Source organism: Astyanax mexicanus, chromosome 1, assembly GCF_023375975.1.
Source record: "Astyanax mexicanus isolate ESR-SI-001 chromosome 1, AstMex3_surface, whole genome shotgun sequence".
Lineage (NCBI taxonomy): Eukaryota > Metazoa > Chordata > Actinopteri > Characiformes > Acestrorhamphidae > Astyanax > Astyanax mexicanus.
Genome location: NC_064408.1, coordinates 96,778,378 through 96,802,520, shown reverse-complemented (window position 1 = coordinate 96,802,520; position 24,143 = coordinate 96,778,378). Strand labels below are relative to the sequence as shown.

The 24,143-nt window shown below is 39.5% G+C and overlaps 1 protein-coding gene across 7 annotated transcripts in view; it reads left to right on the top strand.

The window, feature by feature from the left end:
* The first annotated feature begins 4,510 nt into the window (after positions 1-4,510).
* Positions 4,511-24,143, top strand: part of map7d2b (MAP7 domain containing 2b) — a 35,166-nt gene continuing 15,533 nt past the window's right edge. For 2 of the 7 annotated variants that reach the window (XM_049486284.1, XM_049486282.1), the window contains exons 1-5: positions 4,511-4,826; positions 8,758-8,826; positions 12,825-12,988; positions 18,304-18,406; positions 23,746-23,838. In XM_049486284.1, the coding sequence (XP_049342241.1) occupies positions 4,802-4,826; positions 8,758-8,826; positions 12,825-12,988; positions 18,304-18,406; positions 23,746-23,838 (454 nt within the window). In that variant the 5' untranslated portion in view covers positions 4,511-4,801. The remainder of the gene's footprint in view (positions 4,827-8,757; positions 8,827-12,824; positions 12,989-18,303; positions 18,407-23,745; positions 23,839-24,143) is intronic. The other 5 variants (XM_049486288.1, XM_049486287.1, XM_049486285.1 and 2 more) reach the window with 4 other exon arrangements.

The window sequence follows — 24,143 nt, the reverse complement described above, 5'->3', positions numbered from 1 at the left end:
ATGACGACTCCTCCACTTGCCTCCACAGTGCCGTCTGACGAAAAACACTATTGATTGCTTTCTATCTCCCTTGTTCCTCATTAAGTCTCAGCTTTGCACTCTGATTCTCAACCTCTAAGGCTTAAGATATACATTACACAGATGCAGGTAGAGGTTCTTTATAACGTTCCATCATTGGTGATGCTGAGTGCCAGCAATGGCTATTTTGTGTGCTGAATCTCACATATGCTTCATGTTAAAACCATAATGCTTATGTGACAGCGTAGGTTAACAGCAAGTACATATCTCCATTCCATGCATATTTAAATGAGCTAAAGAAAGGAGACTGATATGGAGGATGGATGTAGTCTTTATAAACTAACAAACCCTGTTATATAGAATAGAAAACTGTTTTAATACTTCAATAATGAGAATTCTGTAAATGGGGTCACACATATTGTGAACCTCAAACACTGATGTCTCTATGTACTTCGTTTAAAACGGAGATCCAGCTAAATAAAAAGCAGAGCTGTAAAACAGAAAACAGGCCAGTTTCAACACCCCCAGCCAATCATGTGGCTTCAGACAGCCATGGTTTGACCAGTGAACAATTAAGCATTTTTACTCAAACATGCTATTTGGAAAGAGAGCTGTATTGATACTGTTTTATTAAATTGTACTCTACATACACAACAGTTAGCAAATTTACATCATAAGGATGTAAAACACAAAACCTGCTTGCTTTCTTATTGTTGGAAATAATGCAAGTCGTCCAGAGTGCAATAGTTTAGGACAGTTGTAGCTTTCATGTTGTTAATCTGAGCTCCTTCCATACTATTCATTATACCTTCCAGTCCAGCTGAGGAGAAGGTCATTAAGCCCATAACTGCACATGGTTAAATACAGTAAAAGCTGTTCTACCCCAAAAAAATACAGTTTTAATGGAAAATTACTATTTGAAAGTTTTTTTTAGATTTAAGCTATCATATGCCAAACTCTCAGAGATTAATTAGCTTGTTGGGGATATTGGATGTTTTCAGTTACAGTGTGAAAAGGTCAAAGATGGAAGTGTATCAATTCTCTCTAGTTCATGAAGACCTACAGTTTTGTGATTTTTTGTGCATGTTTATCACTCTTACATGTCATCAAATAAATTTAAATATTAGTCAGAGACGACACAAGAAAACACAAAATGCAGATTTTTAATTAAAGTTTTTAATTAAGGGACAAAAAGAATCAAAACCTACATGGCCCTACATGGCTACAGCCAGGTCTGATTACTGCCACACCTGTTCTCGATCAAGAAATCACTTGTGGACTGACTACCAAAAAGTCCTGAAGGAGAATGTCTGGCCATCTGTTTGTGACCTTGGGTTCTACAGCAGGACAATGATCCCAAACACACCAGCAAGTGTTCTATTGCTTAAATATGCAATATGACAAGACAACCATAACCATAAATATAAAATATGTCATTTAAGATCATCTGCTGATACTCAAAGTCTATGTATTTAAAAACTACAAAAATGTTCTTGTTTTAGGAAACATGCAATTGTCTTATCTAGTCACTTACTGTTTATAGTTGATTGGAGGCATGCGTGCAGGCATGTGTGTTTGTGTGTGTGTGTGTGTGTGTGTGTGTGTGTGTTGGCTGCACTGTGATGTACAGTTTAGTGTTTGCCTTTAAGCTTTATTCATCTGACTCACTGCACGTTTCAGTCTTTTAAGCCCACGTGCTGTCCAGTGTGTGTGTGTGTGTGTGTGTTTATGTTCATTCAGCAGTATGTATGCAGGGAATAGAGTAAAAATGAACTGGTTCTCTGTCTGTGGAGATTAGAGGCGATTTTTTAAAGGAAACAGATCAAGTGGGTCTGACTGATTTCTGACTATAGATTTTTTACTTTATGTCTGTGTTATTATTATTGTTATCATTATTATTATTAATAATATGAATACTAGGTGAAGAAAATGGTTCAGCCGAATAGGGCACTGCCAGTAAGTTCCAATATTCGCCTTTTCGAAACCCAGGTCATGCTTCTTGCCATCAGCAGCCAGAGTAGGAGAAAGTTGGCCTTGCTCTGTCTGGGTGGGTAGATGGCGCTCTCTCCCCAATAATTCATAGTGTGGTGTTGGGCAGCACAGGCATCTGTTAGCTGATGTTTCAGAGCTGGGTGATGCTGCATCAGCAGCAGTTTAGAGGCTGGCTTCACATGTATCAGAGGAGGCATGTGCTAGCCTTAACCCTTCAAGTGTTGGTAGTATTACTAGTGATAGAGTGGGTGGCAACTATATATCGTCGCTGCCCTATGAAAAACACGTATCTCCATTTTTGTCGATTTTTAGTTTACTACATAATTTGAACAGGCAAAAGTGTCCCTTAGATTGTGCCAAAATTTCTTGATGAACGGACCAATAGAAACTCCATTGAAAGTTTACAAGGTTTTTTCTCTCTCCTGTAAAGTAGCTGTTCTGGATATAAGTGTTTTTCATTGGACAGCGACGATATACATGTTTATTTATGTTTATGAAAATGATATAATATAAATAATAATCATAAATACATTAAATTAATAATATTTAAATAGGGCTAAAGCCTCTGAAAAAGATAAAGGGGGGTACAGGCCCTCTTCACATCTGTCACTTCATGCATTTTGAGTATCACAGGATCACAAGTACCACTTCAACTCATCCCAAAGGTAGCTTTACTACCCCCAGAGAGTCCCACCCAGCCTGATTACTTTACTATACATTACATAGAGCCAGGAGGCTTACAGAATTCCAGCAGCAGCTAAGCATTTGGCATTATGACCTTTTTAGCTCTTAACAGATTATCTTATTCCACTGACAGTGCTTTTCAGTGAAGATTCACTATGTCTATATGCAAACACAGCTTGTTTAGTCCTTCTAGTTGAGTATTGCCAGTAGAGTAGGTCTCTTTGAAGCAGATAAATATGATTTTATTTAGCTGTGCAGCAGAGGAACTGTGTTTTCTACAATGATGGTGCTCCATTCAGATCTCGTGGATGAGTTGGGGATGAGGTAGAATAATGGTGATCATTAAACACCCTTATCTCTGATGCAATCAAATACCCACAACAGTGCTCCAAAAACCTTCCTTGGACAGTGTCCCAAAACAAAATAAATAAATAAATAACATGACATTACTAAGAGCTTGTTAGTTTTTTACCAAATGGTACTAAATGTAGCCTCCCCATTCCAGAGAACTTGGTTCCACCCCTATACATTATATAATAGCAGGAGGATTTACAGGCTTCTAGCAGATGCTGGGCATTTAGCATGGTGGTCTGCGTGGCTCTTTTAGATTATCCCATTCTATTAACAGTGTTTTCAGTGGAGATACACAATATTTCTATATGTTTGTGAATACCTTTTCTGATTAATTTATTCAGCTACTTTAATTTACAAGGCCCTGTAAAAAATAACTGATAGGTTGCCAATGAAACTGAACAATTTGGAGTAGATACACATGAACATAATGGCATCATCCCTAATGCCAGATGCATGCTATAGAGATATAAAGCTCCAGCCCCTAGCACTGAGCTGTTAACCCTTTCAGACCCTGCATCCATTGCAATGGACATGCTGTGTTTTCTTCTTACTTGTGCATTATTTTACTTCACACTGAATGAGACCTATTGTTCACCAGAATAGACGTTTATTAGCCAATCAAACAGCAGATTAGCCCTGCCCACTGCATTGGAAAACTACAAATCTGCACAGTCAGAGAAAACACCTTATCCCATTATGTTATGAGTTTTTTTACTGATTAGAAGTAATTTGTGAAAATATGTAATATATATATGAAAATGTGTGTAGAATAAAAAACATAAAAAACATAAGCTGAGTTATATAAAATAAAAATAATAGTGTTAAACAAACGACTCCACTGCAATAATCAGACAACATACAAATATTATGTTTAATTTTTATATATTAATTTATTATTTAATGTATTGTTATTTTTTATTGAACACTGTTTTTGAGTGCATTACAGGTAGAAAACAGCATTCTTATATTTTTTGTATTTTATACTAGAACATAAGTCATGGTAAGCAGGGGACTGTGTTTTCCGAAATTACGGTGCTCAATACAATAGTTGCATGCATGTTTTATGAATTACATGCAATCAAATCCTCACATCAAAGCTTCCAAGCCTTTCCAGGACGGTAGAGGCAAAATCAGCAACATTTATAATTCCCTTGATTCTAGGAGAAACAATAAATAAACAGGTGTCCCAATACTTTTGCCTGTCTGCCCCACTAACCAGTCGCAGTCTTGTAAATAAATAATGCCACATAACTGATCTTGACCGCTGCCTTTTTATTATGTGTCATTATGTGTCAGCGTTATTAGATTGAAGGTGGGAGAGCTCGTGTCTGGAGCTGTGTCTCCAGGGAACAGCAGAGAAAATCAGCTGCCATAGTTGCCATATATAGCCCTGTGTGTAGTGTGACGTAATGTAATGCAGCGCTCGTGCTCATGGACGCGCTACTCCCACCACACTCAGTTTAATAGGAGGATGGGAGGAGGGGGCACGTGCTGTGATTTATTGCCAGCAGCAGCTCGAGCTCGAGCCTTTTGCACGATGCATTGATTTGCACGCGCGCACACATCGATAATCTATTCCGGCGACGATTCTGAGAGAAGCAAATATTTATTTGTCGTTTTGTTTATCGTGTTATTGTCGTTTTTCATACTGGTGTCGTTCTCTGCTCGCTCGGGAGGGGACGCGATGCTGTCAGCGCAGTAATACTCCCCTCTGTTTGGACGCAACATTAAACTCACTGCGGAAGAAGTGGACATGGCCACGGTCGTGGAGAACCCAAGTAAGAGGATTCATCTTTAATTTAGAGTGTGTGTGTGTGTGTGTGTGTGTGTGTGTGTGTGTGTGTGTGTGTCTGTGTGTCGGTGTGTGTGGCAGCAGAGAAGCTCAAGTTCTTATTTTGTAAAATTCCACCTTAAATTGTGCAGCATTTACATTGTGGCTACTAGCCAATAAGCATGAGTCTGGCAGTAATTGCTGAGCCATTTAAGGTGGACCGGGCCAATTCATTAACGCTACAATGCCATAATGCAAAAAGAGCCAAGCAGTGTTAATGTGTGAAATAACGGGAAATGGTGAATTAAATTATGCTGTTAAAAAGCAGCAATGCTACCAGGAAAAAAAAACATCTTTGCAGTTATTGTCCTTATTTTACCGTTTCTTCAGCTTTGGTGTGCAAATTGATCCTATTGAATGCCTGTCTACATGCATAAATGTCCAAAGCACATACAGATATAACTAATTGCACATTTTTCTTAATAAAAAATGGAATTTGTGTGGAGAATGAGTAAAATAAAGATGCAAACATGTAACAATGTCTCATGTCTCAATACAGTATGACACCAATACAGTAAAGCTGAAGACCATATTAGAACAATATTTGTCTGTTCAAACGGGAAAATGGTGTATAGTTGTAGGTGTGACAAGGCAGCAAGCTGATGGCTGTATGGTTAATAGATTCACAATTACTGTTGTAAGTAAGCCTGTCACAAGAAACATTTTTATTGATTGATAATGTCCCAGAAATAATTGTGATAAATAATATTATTGTTATTTTACAACATTTTTTTTTACTGATATAATGATAATACAGTTGCATAATAATGTACTTACATGTTACTTTTAAAACAGTAATGGACTTTTAATCATTAATAATATTTAGACACTAGAATTTGAAGATTGGTTGTTCAAATATACTAAATAAATGAAACATACATTAAGACAGGCAGTGTTAAGGTCAATGAGAATTATAGAGATTATATCCATATATTGTACAAGAAGCCAAAAATGCAATTATTATTGCAAATCTTATTATGGGCTACGCTGTTCTATGTATGCAGTAAAGAACCAAATATTTTATAGAAATTACTATGGCCCAATCGCATTTCTCCTTTGTACCTCTACCTCTCGACTCTAAGAATTAGGACAGCCCTTCAAGCACTCGATACAGATACAGCTCTGGAAAAAAAATAAGAGATCATTAAACATGATGAGTTTCTTTGATTTTACCAAATTAAAAACCTCTGCAATACAATCAAGAAGAAGATGGATGATCACAAGCCATCAAACCAAGCTGAACCGTTTGAATTTTTGCACCAGGAGTGGCATAAGGGTATCCAAAAACAGTGTGTAAGACTGGTGGAGGGGAACATGCCAAAATGCATAAAACTAAACCAGGGTTATTCCACCAAATATTGATTTCTAATCTCTTAAAACTTTATGAATATGAAATTGTAGTATTTAGTATTTTGAAGTTGCAGTATTTGAGGTCTGAAAGCTCTACATCTTTTTTGTTATTTTAGCCATTTCTTATGTTCTGCAAATAAATGCTCTAAATGACAATATTTATTTGAAATTTGGGAGAAATGTTTTCCGTAGTTTATAAAATAAAGCAACGTTTATTTTACTTAAACATAAACCTATAAATAGCAAAATCAAAGAAAGCTGATTCAGAAACTGAAGTGGTCTCTTAATTTTTTCCAGAACTGTATATAGCAGTGATGTACTAAAATTCAGTAACCTAGGTGCTGGTTAATTAGTTAAATTTAGAGCGTTGTGTGTCTTCAGAAAGCGAAAAATGGAGCAGAAATGAATTCTTATTGTAATCAGATGCTGAAATTACCTTTATTAACTTATATTTTCTTTTATTTCTATGTTCCTATGTCTTCGAAAAGCAGAAAGATGGAGCAGCAATTAATTATTATTGTTCATTCCTTAATTCCTCTGTTATCGGAAGTTGAAATGAGCTTTTATTAAATTTTCTTGTATTTCTATGTTTCACTTTAAATGGTACAGCTTCTACTGTCTGTTGCACCCTTTCTTAAGATGCACTACTAGCGGTTTAAGGAAAATGGCTCTTAAACTTTGAAACTATAAATTGAAATATGGTAATATATATATTACCCAACCCATTCATTAGGACTTCCCCTATCACTAGTGATACCTCAACACACCAGGAGGGTGAAGACTAGCACATGCTTCCTCCGATACATGTGAAGCCAGCCACCGCTTCTTTTCGAGCTGCTGCTGATGCAGCATTACCGAGCAGCCAGCGCACTCGGAGGAAAGCACAGCGGCTCGGCTCTGGTACATCAGCTCACAGACGCCCTGTGCTGCAGACATTGTCATTTTATTGTCATTTTCTTTTTTTTTTTTTTATAGTTTTATTTCAAATTTTTCCCATTTTCTCCCCAATTTACACAGCCAATTACCCAACCCATTCATTAGGACTTCCCCTATCACTAGTGATACCTCAACACACCAGGAGGGTGAAGACTAGCACATGCTTCCTCCGATACATGTGAAGTCAGCCACCGCTTCTTTTCGAGCTGCTGCTGATGCAGCATTACCGAGCAGCCAGCGCACTCGGAGGAAAGCACAGCGGCTCGGCTCTGGTACATCAGCTCACAGACGCCCTGTGCTGCAGACATCACCGTAGGAGTGATGTGGGGAAAGAGCGCCATCTACCCACCCGGAGGGAGCATGGCCAATTTTGCTCCCTCTAACGCCGGCAGCTTGATGGCAAAGCTGCATGAGCTGGGGTTCAAACCGGCGACCTCCTGCTCATAGTGGCAGCGCTTTAGACCGCTGGACCACTCGGCGTGGTTATTGTCATTTTTAACAAATAAAATACTCAAATTTGTGGGATTTTTTTTGGTCGCTTGTAGTGTGCCTTGAAACTCTGAACATGCGAAACAGAGAGGTAGGGCTTAGTGGTAGGGCCAAGGGGTGGAATGGGATTGGCCGTGCATTAGTTTCTTTTGAAATCTAATGTATTACTATAGTTTTTGTGAATATTTTTTGGGTAAATTCTCTTTTCTGGGAAAACTTTACAATACTCTATTTTACTTTAACATTACATTAAGCTACAACAAGCATTGGTGAGATCACTAAAATTGGATTTAAAAACTGTATTTAATAGCGCTTTCCCACTCAGCGATTGTAGTTCCACTACTCAAAAGCTGACATGCCAAATATATGCATATACAAGTGAACTAATATCTAAAGAACTAGGAAGCTAAATAACACTGTGGGGTGCTTTGGATTGAGACGTTTGTTTGTTTGTGAAGACAATTGTATCCAGATGGAGCTAGGCACAATCATTACCACCCACCGCACTGTCCACTGTGTGTGGTAATGCCTTCTATTACATACTGTTGATACACAAGTTAAACCATGGATTGAGAAATGTTAAATAATCACCCGTGCAACTTTAGAAATAGAATATCCCATCCATCATCCACTATTAGACCACACTTCAACACAGATAGTTCACGTTGCCTTGCCACAAGCATGCTGGCCAGTGTTCAACCTCACTCACCTTTTGACATGTCAGTGTTTAACCTTCTAGTGAATGTTTGGCATTGGGCATGGCAGCCTCCTGACAATAGGTATCGGAATACTTTTCGACATACAGAGTAGGTGTGTTCTCATTCTGTGATGAGATTTCTTTCCCCTTATTTATCTTCTGTCAGCCCTTGTAGATGTAGATTTAGTGAGGCCCTGACAGCCAGCACCTCCAACCTAAGGATTAAGTCAGAAAAATGCACATTCCGACATCTTTGTGCTCTCCTGGGTATATCTGACCCTGCATTCATTTGCATACATTGAGACTTTTATACTGCAACCGAGAATCTGCTTGAACGGCTGCATGTCAGATCCTTTTGTTCATATTCATGTATTTTTAACACATTTCTCTTCTGTCTTCTGTCAAGATGGCTGTGCCAAAAAAGAGCGAGCGAAATTAGTGAAAGAGAGGAAAGAAGAGAAAGATAAGAGTCATGGTAAGTTGATGCTGTGAGAGTTTCATTTTAAGAACTTCAAAACTGCAATAAAATGCCTAGATTTATTACACTGTTTTCCAGATGAATTGCCAATGAATTGTCACTAAGGTGTCTGAATGAAACTTGAGTATATGCCATAAGCCCTCTAGGATACTATCTGCATAGCATTTGCATAGAGCCACTTAATGCACAATGGTGCATTAAGTGTTGGTGCAAATAGAATTGTACATTGTTTTGCAAAAGTATTCAACTGCTGTAAAGATTCTAAGTTTACCAGATTAAATATATTGTCTTTTCTGAGCATGCATCTGCCTTAAAATTAGTATCAGTTAATTATTTAACCCAGTAAACCCTATATTTATTATTTAGTTATTAATCATATTGCAGTAACTATTATTATTACAGCTCTGAATTCTTGTGCATATCTTATGAAGTCCCACATTAATGTCTGGGACAATAAAACTGTTGTTAATTATGACAATAATATAAGTATAAGAGTAAATAACTGATGTGCAGAGGTGGAAAAAGTACTGAAAAATTGTAATTAATTAAAAGTACTTTTACTTTGCTAAAATTCTACTCAAGTAAAAGAAAAAGTACCCATCTAAAAATCTAGTAAAAAAGTACTCGATTTAAAATGTCCTTTGAGTAAAAGTTACATAGTTACTTTTAATTATTTGATGTAAATACAACAACCATAAATTAAATTGTTTTTTAATAAACTATTATTCTACATAATAATTTGGACCTTTCAGGCAGTATTTGTTCAGACCACCCCATAAAACATTTTCAAGAACAAGTGGCATAGGTTTTTATGATCCATTTTTTTCTTTACTGTTAAAACGTTATGGTCATATTGGTGACTATATAGAATATATAGTTTTATAGTTTGTTTAATGTTCTCAATAAAAACTACCATTAAATTACCATTAAAAACATGAAATCATACAAAAAAGAATGTTGGTCGGCGCATGCGCAGTGCCTTAAAGAAGCACATATCGATGGGTAGCATAACTCAACAGAACACCCTAACACACAGCTGATTCACACAGCGTCTCTCCCGCTAACCGTGATAAACATGGCTAGGAAAAGTTCAGCTGCGCTGACATGGAAAACAAAACTCAAACTATGTGTGATAAAATCAGCGAACATTATAAGGCATTTCTCTCACCACCAAGACTTTCAGAAAGGTTAACTCAGTTTGTGGACGAATGTTAAGCACGTAATGTAGCGGAGCTAGGCAGTTTGATATGTCTCCAGTTTGGTTCAGCGTTGTTTAATGTCTAAAAGGGATCTATGTAATCCATGATCATAAGCTGAGGTATTTTGGTTATATTTGCCTCAATCGCCTGTTAACATCGTGCCGACAAACGCAATTCATACAGCTTTCAGTTTTTTCTTTTTTCTTTTTTACTCAGTACAGGGAGTTTTCCAATGTAGCGAAGTAAATTAATAATAAAAAAAAAAACTTGAGTAAAAGTAAAATGACCTATTTTAAAAACGTAAAATAAATAACGTAAGTAAATAAAGTAAAAAGTCGTTACTTTCCACCTCTGCTGATGTGTGGGCTTACATCCATGGTCTAAGAGCTTTTGCACATCTTGTGGCATCCCACTGGGTTCCATGTTAAGGTCTATGCAACTGATAAGACATATGACAATAATATAGTTATAATAATATAAGAGGGAAGAACAGATGTGTGGGTTTACAAACAGGGTCTAAGGACTTAAAACATTCAGCTTTTCTGGTTAAAAACCCTTAATATTTAAATCTAGTACTATGATCAGACACTGCATTACTGAGAAGAAATCTATTATAATGAAGACCAAACAGACTTCTTATTAAATTAAAGATAAAGATATAATCATGCTCAAGATAGAAAAAAGACTGTAACATTATATGCAAGTGTGTGAAGATCCCAGTGAGAGCTACTGGATCAATAAAGAGGAAACGCAGCAGTATACCACCCAGACACTGCCTACACAAAACCGCTCCTCTAAACTCAGCAAACATCAAAGCAAGAAGGGGACTTGTAAAGGAAGCCACGTCAATCAGTTTGAAGGAGTTACAGGGTTCAAAAACTGGAGTAAAGCTGCACCAGTCAGTGAAACTCTGCACTCAGAGCTCTGCACATAACTGGCCTGTACTTGATGGTAGAATGGAAGAAGTCTGTACTTATGATGCATGAGGGTAGTCAGTTTATGTTAAAAGGAAGCTGTTCCTCAGTGGGAACCACTGGAAAGACAATTTAGAGCAGAATAATGAGATGCAACATGAGCTATTTTATCACATCATATAGATAAAGTGGTGGGTTCAGTAGCAGGTAAAGTGGCTGATGAAGTAGTTGGTTAATTAACACGTCCAGTGACAGATTTGGGATTAAGTTGCAGATCCAGTGGTATGTGAAGTAGTTGGATTAGCAGCAGGTCTAGTGGCAGATGAAGTAATGGGTTCAGTAGCAGGTCCAGTGGCCAGTAAATAGCGGGGTCAGTAGCAGGTTCAGTGGGCAGTAAATAGCGGGTTCAGTAGCAGGTTCAGTGGCAGAAGAATAGCAGGTTCAGTAGCAGGTTCAGTGGCAGAAGAATAGCGGGTTCAGTAGCAGGTTCAGTGGCAGAAGAATAGCAGGTTCAGTAGCAGGTCCAGTGGCAGAAGAATAGCAGGTTCAGTAGCAGGTCCAGTGGCAGAAGAATAGCAGGTTCAGTAGCAGGTCCAGTGGCAGGTAGAGTAGTGGGTAAGTCTTGCCAGTTCAATGGCAGGTGCAGTAGTGTGTTCAGTAGCAGGTGCAGTGGCAGGTGAAGCGGCAGGTAAAGTAGTGTGTTCAGTAGTAGGTGCAGTGTCAGGTGAAGCGGCAGGTAAAGTAGTGGGTTCAGTAGCAGGTGCAGTGGCAGGTGAAGCGGCAGGTAAAGTAGTGTGTTCAGTAGTAGGTGCAGTGGCAGGTGAAGCGGCAGGTAAAGTAGTGGGTTCAGTAGCAGGTGCAGTGGCAGGTGAAGCGGCAGGTAAAGTAGTGGGTTCAGTAGTAGGTGCAGTGGCAGGTGAAGCGGCAGGTGCAGTGGCAGGTGAAGTGGCAGGTAAAGTAGTGGGTTCAGTAGCAGGTGCAGTGGCAGGTGAAGCGGCAGGTAAAGTAGTGGGTTCAGTAGTAGGTGCAGTGGCAGGTGAAGCGGCAGGTGCAGTGGCAGGTGAAGTGGCAGGTAAAGTAGTGGGTTCAGTAGCAGGTGCAGTGGCAGGTGAAGCGGCAGGTGCAGTGGCAGGTGAAGTGGCAGGTAAAGTAGTGGGTTCAGTAGCAGGTGCAGTGGCAGGTGAAGCGGCAGGTGCAGTGGCAGGTGAAGTGGCAGGTAAAGTAGTGTGTTCAGTAGTAGGTGCAGTGGCAGGTGAAGCGGCAGGTAAAGTAGTGGGTTCAGTAGTAGGTGCAGTGGCAGGTGAAGCGGCAGGTGCAGTGGCAGGTGAAGTGGCAGGTAAAGTAGTGGGTTCAGTAGCAGGTGCAGTGGCAGGTGAAGCGGCAGGTAAAGTAGTGGGTTCAGTAGTAGGTGCAGTGGCAGGTGAAGCGGCAGGTGCAGTGGCAGGTGAAGTGGCAGGTAAAGTAGTGGGTTCAGTAGCAGGTGCAGTGGCAGGTGAAGCGGCAGGTGCAGTGGCAGGTGAAGTGGCAGGTAAAGTAGTGGGTTCAGTAGCAGGTGCAGTGGCAGGTGAAGCGGCAGGTAAAGTAGTGGGTTCAGTAGTAGGTGCAGTGGCAGGTGAAGCGGCAGGTGCAGTGGCAGGTGAAGTGGCAGGTAAAGTAGTGGGTTCAGTAGCAGGTGCAGTGGCAGGTACAGTAGTGGGTTCAGTATTAGTAGGTCTGTTGTGTGAAATGTTGGGTTTAGTTGGGTTGAGGGGATATGAGTGTATAAATGTGAACAGTCAAACACATAGATGGTTTGTCTGTGTAAATTTACAAGCTCTATAACACATTTCACTGCAACATTAATTATTTGCTGATTTGTTGCCCATGTCCATCCCTGACTCAGCCAATCGGGAGCAGGATATATGGGAGAAGGAGCTCCGTTCACGGCAGCAGTATGAGCGCTCGATGGAGGAGAGAGGGAGGCGTCTGGAGGTGCAGCGGCAGCGAGAGGAGCTCAGAAGAGCAGCAGCTCAGGAGAAGAGGAGGCAGCGTGGAGAGGAGGAGAAGGTCAGTGGGTGAATCCCAAAGTTTATGTGCCACTTCCCAGCATTCTGTTTACTGTTATTCTCTTTGTTCAGATCCATCTGGTTGTCTGTTCTCATGTTTTTAAAGTAAAAGTAGATAGATAAATTAAGATAATCCTTTATTAATACCACAGTGTGATAGCAAAGCACACAGAAGCAGAAAATGTGTTAGCAAATATAAAAAACTACAATAAATAATAAAAAAATCTCAAATTATCTCAAATGTTTTTTTTACGCTGTTGTAAGATCCAAAATATAATAAAGAATTTTGTCTAGCCCCTGAACTCCAAAAAAACAAAAAGCTTTAGAGTTAGTTGCCTAACAAGCTGAAATCTTATAAATATTTAAAAAGTAAATTAATTGAATAAGGATCTTGAAGAAATTTCTGAAGTATTTCTGAAAGTATCCTAAATAACTAAATCTGTTTGTTTAGATTCGTAAAAAAAAAAAAAAAAAAAGCATTCCAGTGTAAGCCAAATAAAGTGTTCATCAACAGTTATATTTTAGATTGAGGTAACAGAGTTTAATAGCAAGTAACAACTAAAAGGTGATAGAAGCTTATGAACAGTACTTGATAATATGCATGTCAGAATCATAAAACATAAGCTGTCTCTGAACTGTGACCCCATTTAAACACACCCAAGGCACATTTAAAACCGATACATGATCACTAATTGGGGAAGTGGTCTAAGATTCAAGCCATGTTATAGCAGTGTAAACAAAGCTCTCTCTTCAAGACATATTCAACAACCAAAACCTAGTGCAACTAACACAAACACCACAGTAATAATTGCTGCGCAAATAAATCATTTGTATATTCCATCCTACGCATCAATCAGATTTCAGTTTAACTTAGCAGAGATGCTCTTGACTCCTAAATGTAAATTCTTGTGGCCAAAATCTTATCAGGATACAAGCCAGATACTAGTTATTTAAATTGAGATGATGTACACATGATCTGCTGCTATTAGCGTTTAGCTACATTAGCTTTTAAGCCAAGTGCTGAAGAAACAAACAGGTGTGGGACAAAATATATTGTATAATTTTCTTAAATACATTTTCAATATGTGGGTCAAATATTAATATTTTTTTAGTGAAACATAGGCGCTCTAAACTCCCTAAAACCCCTAAAAGTTACTGCTTCATAACTTCGGTGAAGAATATTGGTTGTCAAATTCTGTGAAACTGACACCAATAAATCCTTTATTACTGGTATTTGTTTATTCAGGAGTATATTATCTTCTTCAGTAACACAGATGCCATGACGTATTATAGATAGGTCTGTCACAATAATTGCAATATGGATTTATCGTACAATAAATAAACGTAACCTCAATAATTTTTTGATAACCGTGATATCGTCTATTGTTTTTATTTGTATGTTTGTTCACATAGATAACAGTGAACAGTATTTTAGCCAGTCATGCTTCAGTAACTCCATAACATACACACTAAAGTAGGTGGACTAAAGTAGGTGAAGAAATAGGTATATAATTCCCAAACTAATTATAATAAAAGATTATACATTTTTTTAAAAAAGTGTATAATTACTTTTTAATGCCATTCTGTTATCATTATGTCAGTGGCATTTAAAAGTTCTAAAATTGCAAAAATATTGTGTATCGCAATAATATCTAAAAAAATATATCGTCCACAAAAAAATCTTATCTTATCCTGTCTAATTATAGTGAATTGTCCTGTAATATATCAAGTATCACAGAATCACAGTATTGTGATATCATTATTAGCATGGGCAATGCACTGTGACAATATGGTATTGTAAAATGCCCTGTGATTCCCACCCCTAATGAGCAGAGATGATTTTGCTTGGCTTTTTTTTAAATGGTCACATCAGAATTCTGTGTGTTTGCTATGACTGTGTTTCAGTCCATCTTCCTTTGTTGCTTTCTCTCAAAAGAGCTGTTTACACATGCATAGTAGTGAGGCTTTGTCATGGGTGGGGTTGATTTCATTGTGTTTATTGATTGAAAACATGTCATTGGATGACCATCCCCCATGCTAATGATTAGTCACTCCCTGCCGTGACAGAATGACCTCACCGTTTCCGATATACATTGCTTGCTGATGTGTGCATAAATCATAATTACCACAGAGAAATTTAGGCTAATTCATAGGACACAGTATTGTTTCTTTTCATTTGGAAAAGCTGTGCTGTGGAGACGGCTGTTCCGCTTTGTGTTTTTGTTGTCTGCCAGTCTTAATCCTGAAGCATGACTAGGTTCTAGTGTTTTAGTGTGGTGTGTACAGTGGTGCAGTATTTCATGCTGTTGGATAGCTTTGGGGAAATGTCCTTGGTCCAGCCTGGGTTTTAGTGCTGCGTCGGTAGAGTCTAACCTTACCTTGGATGACTCTGTTCTTGGCCAGAGTGCGGCTTTAAATTGATTTTGTTTCCTCTGCAGGGGAATCAGTATAAATCTGTATGTGGTGCTTTGGGCCACATATGTGTATAAGATTAGTGAGATTTAAGAAGCTTAAGAAGTTAGCTGCACTATTAGCTACTATAGCATTTTAGCTTCTTCCCACTGTTTCCTTGCTCCTTTTGCTAGTGAAATGAAATGAAATCATAAAAATAATCAAATATTTTACCTCTGCAGACCACCCAATGGATTTGAAATAAAGCAGTTAAGTCTACATAACCTTGTTAACTTAATCATAGGGTTAAAGAAATATCACATTAACTGTTGAGGCATTACAGACTTTTTTTAACACAGTCCCTCTATTTCAACAGGCTGAGACATGTTTAAACAAACCTGCATAATTCTAATAAAGTTTAAGGAATATTCGGATGCAGATTTATTGCAGTCACAGACTGTCTGAAGTCTTGAACCCACAGACATCACCAGATGCTGAGTTTCCTCCCTTGAGAGGCTTTGCCAGGTCTTTTTGCTGCAGCCTTCAGTGCTGCTTGTTTTTGGGTCTTACTGCTCTTAGTTTTGTCTTTAGTAATGGGGATGAGGTGACTGACTCAGCATTTTATCAACAGTATGTTTATTTGCTTTAAAAAGCTAATGTGGTGCTATTGCAGTATGTTTTGTGTCTTTTTTATCTTTACTGTAAAGCACCATCCTATCAGTTTTGCAGGGTTTGACTGAATCTGTGCAGATAGTATAGCTCTGTACATGGAATTTACAAGAATTCATCCTGTTCCTTTAATCAGCAGTCACATTAACAATAAACACATGTGAACAAAGTGACAATGGCAGATAAAATGCATATACAGTGTATCACAAAAGTGAGTAAACTCCTCACATTTCTGAAAATATTTAAGTATATCTTTTTTCCCCAACACCTGCTGCACTCAAGCAGCCCCAGACTATGACATTCTCACCACCATGCTTGACTGTAGGCATGACACACTTATCTTTTTACTCATCACCTGATTGCCGCCACACATGCTGAACCGAACAAATTAATCTTGGTCTCATCAGACCAGAGGACATAGTTCCAGTAATCCATGTCCTTTGTTGACATGACTTCAGCAAACTGTTTACAGGCTTTCTTGTGTACAGAATTCAGAAGAGGCACCCTTCTGGGGTGACAGCCATGCAGACCAATTTGATCTGAGCACTGACAGGCTGACCCCCCACCTCTTCAATCTCTGCAGCAATACTGACAGCCATCCTGCACCTATCTTTCAAAGACAGCATTTGGACGTGATGCTGAGCATGTGTACTCAGCTTCTTTGGACGACCAATGCGAGGTCTGTTCTGAGTGGACCCTGCACTTTTAAAACACTGGATGATATTTTAGATGTTTTTTAATCAGTGTAATCTGACCCTGCTTGTTTTTGAGGTTTGAAAAAAGGAAAGTATCTAGAAGTAAACCGTACACTCATAAAGACATTTCTCAGTTGTTGCATTAACAACGACACTCCTACCTGAGTGTTCCTGACTTGATGTTGTAGATTTTTTTATATCACTAAGGTAAGAATTCTGCGCTTATCTACTGTAGTTGTTTGATTGCAGACTAGACTGGAATTGCAGACTAGGCTGCACCTGGCACTTGGCTTGGTGTTTGTGGGTTCATCTTCTCCAGAGAGTCTTTTTCTTTTGGCAGTATTTCTCTGTAGCGAGTAAACAGGCTGTGTGTGTGTGCATTTCCACTTTTGTATCAGCATTGGCCATCCTAAGAATACTCCTTCTCAGTTGCCTATCAGAAGGGAGATTAAACAATGATTAAACAATAAATTATTAGAACTTTAGACTAGGGATGGGCAATATAATACATTTTATTATATTTCAAGGTATTGTTGCGATAATGCATGCCAGCTCTCTACCCAGACCACAATGTCTTTTTAAATAGTTTAGCAGTATGGGCTGGATTATTGCACCAGTACAACCTTATGCTGAGATGTTTGACATGCTGCATTACAGGTGTTATACTCTACTGTACTTCTGTATGTGTAGCTCAATGAATATTGCTCATATTGGTCTAATTAAATCTAACTAAATAATTATTCCTATAAATCTTTATATTAGGAATGCCGAAGACAAAAGCTTTGTGTGTTGTATCTGTGATAGTGTTGCTGGGACCTGTTCCACCTGCACACACTTGGCTCTTAAGAGCTTCTTCCAGGAAGGAAATGCAGTTATTGAACAAATGAAGAGGGAACAACAGCTGTATTGACTCAAACAGCACAGACACAAGCAGCTAACAAGGAGGCCAGAGAGAGAGAAAGAGAGAGAGAGGGGAAGAGAGAGAGAGAGAGAGAGAGAGAGAGCGGGGGGGGGGTGGTTGAAGGGGACAAGAGATATTAAGATTCCCTAATACCACTGATGCGACCTGTGTCATTACCATAGATACTTCATGTGTGTGCCTGTTGGGGGAGGGTGGAGGGCGGGGTTTTATGTGATGTTGATCTCTGGCTGGCTGGTTGCTCTATTAGACACACTCCGTCACCTGAGAGAGAGAGAGAGAAAGGGAGGGAGGGAGGGAGAGCGAGAGAGAGACCATCGGCACAGAGAGACAGAGAGAGAGAAAAGGGAGGGAGAGAGAGAGAGCACAGAGACACAGACAGAAATATAGAGAGAGAGAGAAAGAGAGAGAGAGAGTGAGAGAGAGAAAGCAGAGGGCAAGGCCCTTATTTTTGTCAGCAGGCAGTGAGGCTGTCAGCGCGTGTGTGTGTGCGTCTGCGTGGTGTGAGTGTGTGTGTTTGAGCCGAGAGGAGAGGAGGTTGGCATGGAGCATCCAGCCTCATCTCCGTCCTCCTCCCGGCGCCGCAGCGACAGCTCAGTGAGAGAGAATCTCTTCTTCCCTGTTTTGGAACGGAACGAGCAGGAGCGACTGGAGGCCCTGATGCGGCGCTCGGTGGAACGCGGCCTGCAGCCGGAGCAACGGCCCAAGCGCTGGACCTGGGGCGGCCCGCCCGGAACCTGCGAGGGTGAGTCTATGCACTGGGGTGTGGGGGATCTGGATACACGATCCGAGAACCAGAGGAGAGGAGAGGGAGGGAGGATGAGAGACGGGATGGGAAAGGGTGTGGAGGCTGCATTGCAGAGGGAAACACTTTTGTTTAAGAGATGTTAACTATTCACTTGGATTCGACCGAACATTTATAGACCCTTAGTTGTTTTGACAAGCCTCTTGTAAGGATGTTTTTCATGTTTTTCCTGATATTACATGTGATTTGGGCAGTTATTTGTGCTGCTGTAACCTTGCAGGGCCCTGTGGGATTGACAAAGTGTCTATCTATCTTTTTATCTGAGTGGGCAGTGGCAGGGCTGAGCTGAATACTGTAGGTGGTACTGCAGACTTCAGTGCGACAGCAGCAGTTGCAGTCAGTGTCATTGGACAGTATAATATTACAGTATTCACTGCAGACAATACCATAGGGCATTATTAACTTAACACTGTATATAGAACAGTGTCAGCTACATACAGTGTTATAAGACACCTATAAGCTAACATGTTAGCTACAGACAACACAATAGGGCACATTCTGGTAGCTACAGATAATGTCATAGGGCATGGTGAACTACAGACAGTATTATGGCATACAATGTGCTGCCAACAGTACCATAGGATTCACTTAGCTACATACAGCATCATAGAATGCTGCTAACTACAGACAATAACCATGTTAGCCACAGATGTAAGGTATATAAGGTACTATAAGGTATACTATAGGGTAGTATAGGGTATTGGCTACGGAAAGCACCACATAACACTGTCAACTACAGACAGTGCCATTTGACACTGTTAACTACAGACAATACCACAGGACACTGTTAACTACAGACAGTAGCATTTGACACTATATACTACAGACATTATCATAGAACACTGTTAACTACAGACAGTACCTTTTGACTCTATATAATACAGACAATACCATAGGACAGTGTTAACTACAGACAGCATAATTGGACACTGTTAACCATGTTAGCCACAGATGGTACTATAGGGTACTATAGGGTATTAGCTACAGAAAGCACCATATACAACTGTCAACTACAGACAGTACCATAAGACATGCTTATCTATAGACATTACCTTGGGGCAAACAGTGTCATAAGACATGAATAACTACCGACTTTAACATAGGACACTGTTAACTACAGACAGTACTGTAGAACACTGTTAACTACAGACAGTACCGTAGGACACTGTTAACTACAGACAGTACCGTAGGACACTGTTAACTACAGATAGTACCGTAGGACACTGTTAACTACAGACAGTACTGTAGGACACTGTTAACTACAGATAGTACTGTAGGACACTGTTGACTACAGACAGTATCATAGGACGCTGTTAACTACAAACATTACCATACGACACTGTTGACTACAGACAATACCATAGGACACTGTTAGCTACAGACAATACCATACGACATTGTTGACTACAGACAGTATCATATGATGATGTAAACTACAGACACTACCATTGGTCACTATAAAATACAGATTGTTTCATAGCACACTGTTAACTACAGACAATGCAATATGATGCTGTTAACTACAGACAAAACCATAGGACACTCTTGCTACAGACAGTACTATAGGACAGTGTTGATTACAGACAATATCATAGGACACTGTTAACTACAGACATTACTGTAGGACACTATTAACTACAGATAATACCATTTGACACTGTTAAATACAGACAGTACAGGGCACACTACTACAGGGGTAGTAAATTCTATAACACAATAGTGCTCTATTTGGTTGTACTTTGGAACACCATTGGAAACTATTAGCTGCTACTGTAAGACACAGTTGGACCCAATTGCTTTCAGACAGTGGCATAGGCTGTATTGGCTACAAACCTAAGGAGACCCCTAGCTAATACTGCAGGACACCATTATGCACTATTATTTGTAGACAGTATTATAGCACAGTCTTAGCTAGGCAGTGCCATACCGCAGGATTGCTTACAACCAGCACCATGGACAGCATCCATTGTGACGGAGGCAGGGTGGTGTCAGTCTGTTGCTCATGCTTTAGCTTTCTGCGGAGCAGCCCCAGGATACCCAGCCCCCACCACCATCACAACCACAACCCCCCCCAGGCTCAAGGTTACCGCTGACAGGCACATATTAGCTACACAGGCCCCCACACACATCACCAATCACCAGCCCTAGGCTTCATGGTGGTACTTCAGAATGTTTCCGCTGTAGAATAAACACCATAAACTCAGGTGTCACTCTGTAGCCTCCTCCCCCCTCGTATTATTTACTGCGTAGGTAAACACCCTTTGCTCTGTCACCATCTCTGTAACGACGCGAGATCGCCTCTCTTTTCTCAAAAGCCCTGAGCTAATAGAATTTGTTGTTTCGAGGGACTTGCTTGTAATAGCGTCTTCTCGCCATCAGATTGGAGACTCAGATAAATCGACCGGCGTGTTTTTCCACCATGAGGCTCTCAGGGAGAGAGAGAGAGAGAGACGCAGGAGCACCACCCAAACTCTGTCGAGCATTCATAACGACATTAAATATTTATGCTGGTCAACAGAAGGAAGGTCCCACCAAAAACTCAGTTCGCAATCTAACAAGAGAGTAAATTAGCTAATATTTATAGATGATGTCAACGGTTCTGGTTTAATTTTTATGAAATGTTAATAGAAATGCACAGCAGCCTGGTGCATCTGGAAATGCAGCTTAGCAGCTTTTGATAAACCTGATCCGATCATCCTCATGACAGGCATGCTGTACTCTGGGCTGTTTCTTTTCCGGAAGCTGATCATATTTCCATCCAGCTTTGCCTGACGCATAAAATTCATTACTTGCTCTAGCTCTGTTGCAGTAGCTTTTCATCAAATAGCTTGCTCTCCTTTTGCTGACAAGCTGAGTGTAATTTGGGAAACAGTATGCAGTGAATAGTGTGCTTTCAAAGTGACTGACCAATTCTTTTGTGTGAACTGGAGTGTGTGTGTGCAGTTGTGGTGTATGCTTTATTTTTTGTACTTTTGAAAATAATAAAGTAATAATAAAGTGCAATATTTGTTTTTGGTTACTAAGATAAGTGTCAAAGTTAGGTTTAGGGTTAGGGCCTACTGTATTTACTATACATATTATTATAAGACGCATACTATATATTTTTCAGAAAACAGATAGTGTAATGTCTGAGACTTGGAGGCAGGATGCGAATGATTAGATGCAAAAGTAACAAAGTAACAAACAACACTAAGACTAGATAAATAAAGAAAATACTAAGAAAAACAGAAGTCAGTAAAACAGAATTAACTATACTACAGCTATAGCTACAGGTATCAGACAAAACATGACGCACAGCAATAGAAATCATGAGGTACATGTAGGGCTGAGTAAACACGGAACACCTGGGGAAGATAATGAGGAGGCTGGGTAACAAACTAAACACGAGTGTGAACACTAATGACAGAGCATGTTTAAATAAAAACAAAGCCAGGGCGGAGATAAAACAGCAACAAAACTGAAGTGCTAAAGAGCACATGGGAGAGAAAACAAATAGGCTAGAGCATTTTAGACCCTGTCCCACCCACAATCAAACTAAAAAGTCAAAGTACAACCTAAACGTCTTCCACAGGAACATATTGTATGCAAGCGAACTAGGGGTGAACGATATGGACAAAAAAATGAAATGTGTAATAACACTTTTGTGTAATTTGATGTCGGTGTGACACACAACAAACTAATGCTATTGAAATTTGTACTGTAAATTCCAGTAGATATGCTGCAAAAATGACATGTTGAAGTTTATGACATTTGGAAAAAAATTGTGTTTTTATATGACAGTGGCAATTGGCCCTTTCGACACCCTGCGTAAGGCGTATCGCAATACTCTTTGCTACCTTACACCCAATCAACAGTCTATTGTCACGCTTTGCACCCATGTCGGTAAAATAGAGTCAGAATTTATTAATAAATCTACACTGATGGGCGTGGTGATCTAGAAGTGAGGTGTGTTCAGGTAAATTTCTGAAGTGTTGCTGTTTTGGCGGTGGAAAACACAGGTGTGCCACTGACTGAAATGAATCTAGACAACAGTCAGTCGCAGGTCAGTATCCTCTGCAGAGACACACAAAGCGCTGCCCTGTTAAGATACGAATGCGCCAAAGTCAGCGCGCACCTGCCTCTTAAAGGGAATGACAAGTGACACACTGATTGGTTCGTTTCATGTTATGCCCGAAACACACTCTAATGAATAATTAGGAGAATTAGTACATGCCTTTTGTGCATTTCGAGCCACACAAGGTGCATTTTATGCACCCTTACAATACCAAAGACACACAGACACAGCCTAAATCCAGTAACATGATCCACAATTGACTGGTCCTCTATAGATCGGGCCAAATGTGTCTTTGTCTTCAATAAGACCAAGCAAATTTTAAGACCCAAATGTTTGTTTCGTTATGTACCACCTTGAAGTGTTTTACCAGTGGTACTTTATTCAATAATTTGGTTAGAATGTTTTTTTTATAAAAAAAAACACCAAATCGTATTAAACAGATGCAAGTAAATATAAACACCATATGATGTAAAAACCAAAGTTAATTTTGAAAAAAGTAGTTAGATAGTAGTTAAAAGTATTGTGAGCTAGTTTGAAGAACAATGTTTGTTTCCAGGTCATGGATTGGCTCACAGTGACCTTGATTTAATATTAATTAGCGCAGATTTACAAAACCAGGTGTTGGATAATAACTATGTAATATCATATATGCTCATCTTGGGTCATATTACCCCCAGGACTATCATGTGGGTATCTCTTGTGTCGCCAAAACCTTGATTTATTATGAAATTAACTCTTAAAGCAACTCATTTTGTTGCACTTCATCTGTGGAGTGTGTGCAGACACACTTGCCTTCTCTCTCTGTATGCATTAGTAATAGTACAAATTAGTGGCATCCATTACCTTTCCATTGGTTCGATAGTTGTTCTTCCTTGGCTTATATTAATATATTATTATTATTTTATTATATGAATACAGACCTCTATCTATTGTAAACACACCAAACGATAATATCAATAGCTCTTGTCAGTCACTCAAATTAGAACCTGTTGTTTTTTGCTTAAAACACATTATTTTTCAATACGTTCTTTTGAAAAAAGATTCAATAGATAGATAAATAGTTTTTTTAGCATTTAGTAAAGTATGTATGTGTGTGTGTGTGTGTGTGTGAGAGAGAGAGAAAGAGTGAGTGAGTGAAAGAAAGAAAGAAAAAGAGACCATTGCATTTCTCCTGCTAAGGCTCATAAACCTCTCCTTTCTCTGCTCTGCATCACCTGCTGCACAGGTGTTCCTAAGATAGTCCCGCCCACTCCTGCTGCTTCTGCCACGCTAGCCAATGATCCTGCTGCTCTCCCTTCTGCCAGCCAATCCAGGACCGGTACTCAGCTCCTGCTGCTCTATGTGTCATCCACATTCATTGATATATTTTTTTCTAGTGGTCACAGTTATTGTGATGAATCTGTGTATGTGTGTATCATGCATGGGCACTGATCACATGGTCTTTGTAAGCTGTGCTGTTATGGTATTGTCTTTATTTCCTCTCTAAGGGGTGTGGCGTGCTTTGTCTGTTTGTTTTTTTTCATCTTTTGTCATAGACAGTATGAGGGGTGTAAAAAGCTTTGGTGCACCATGTATTGTTTTTATGAGTCTTTTTAATGTTCTGTTTAGATGTTTGTGAATAAA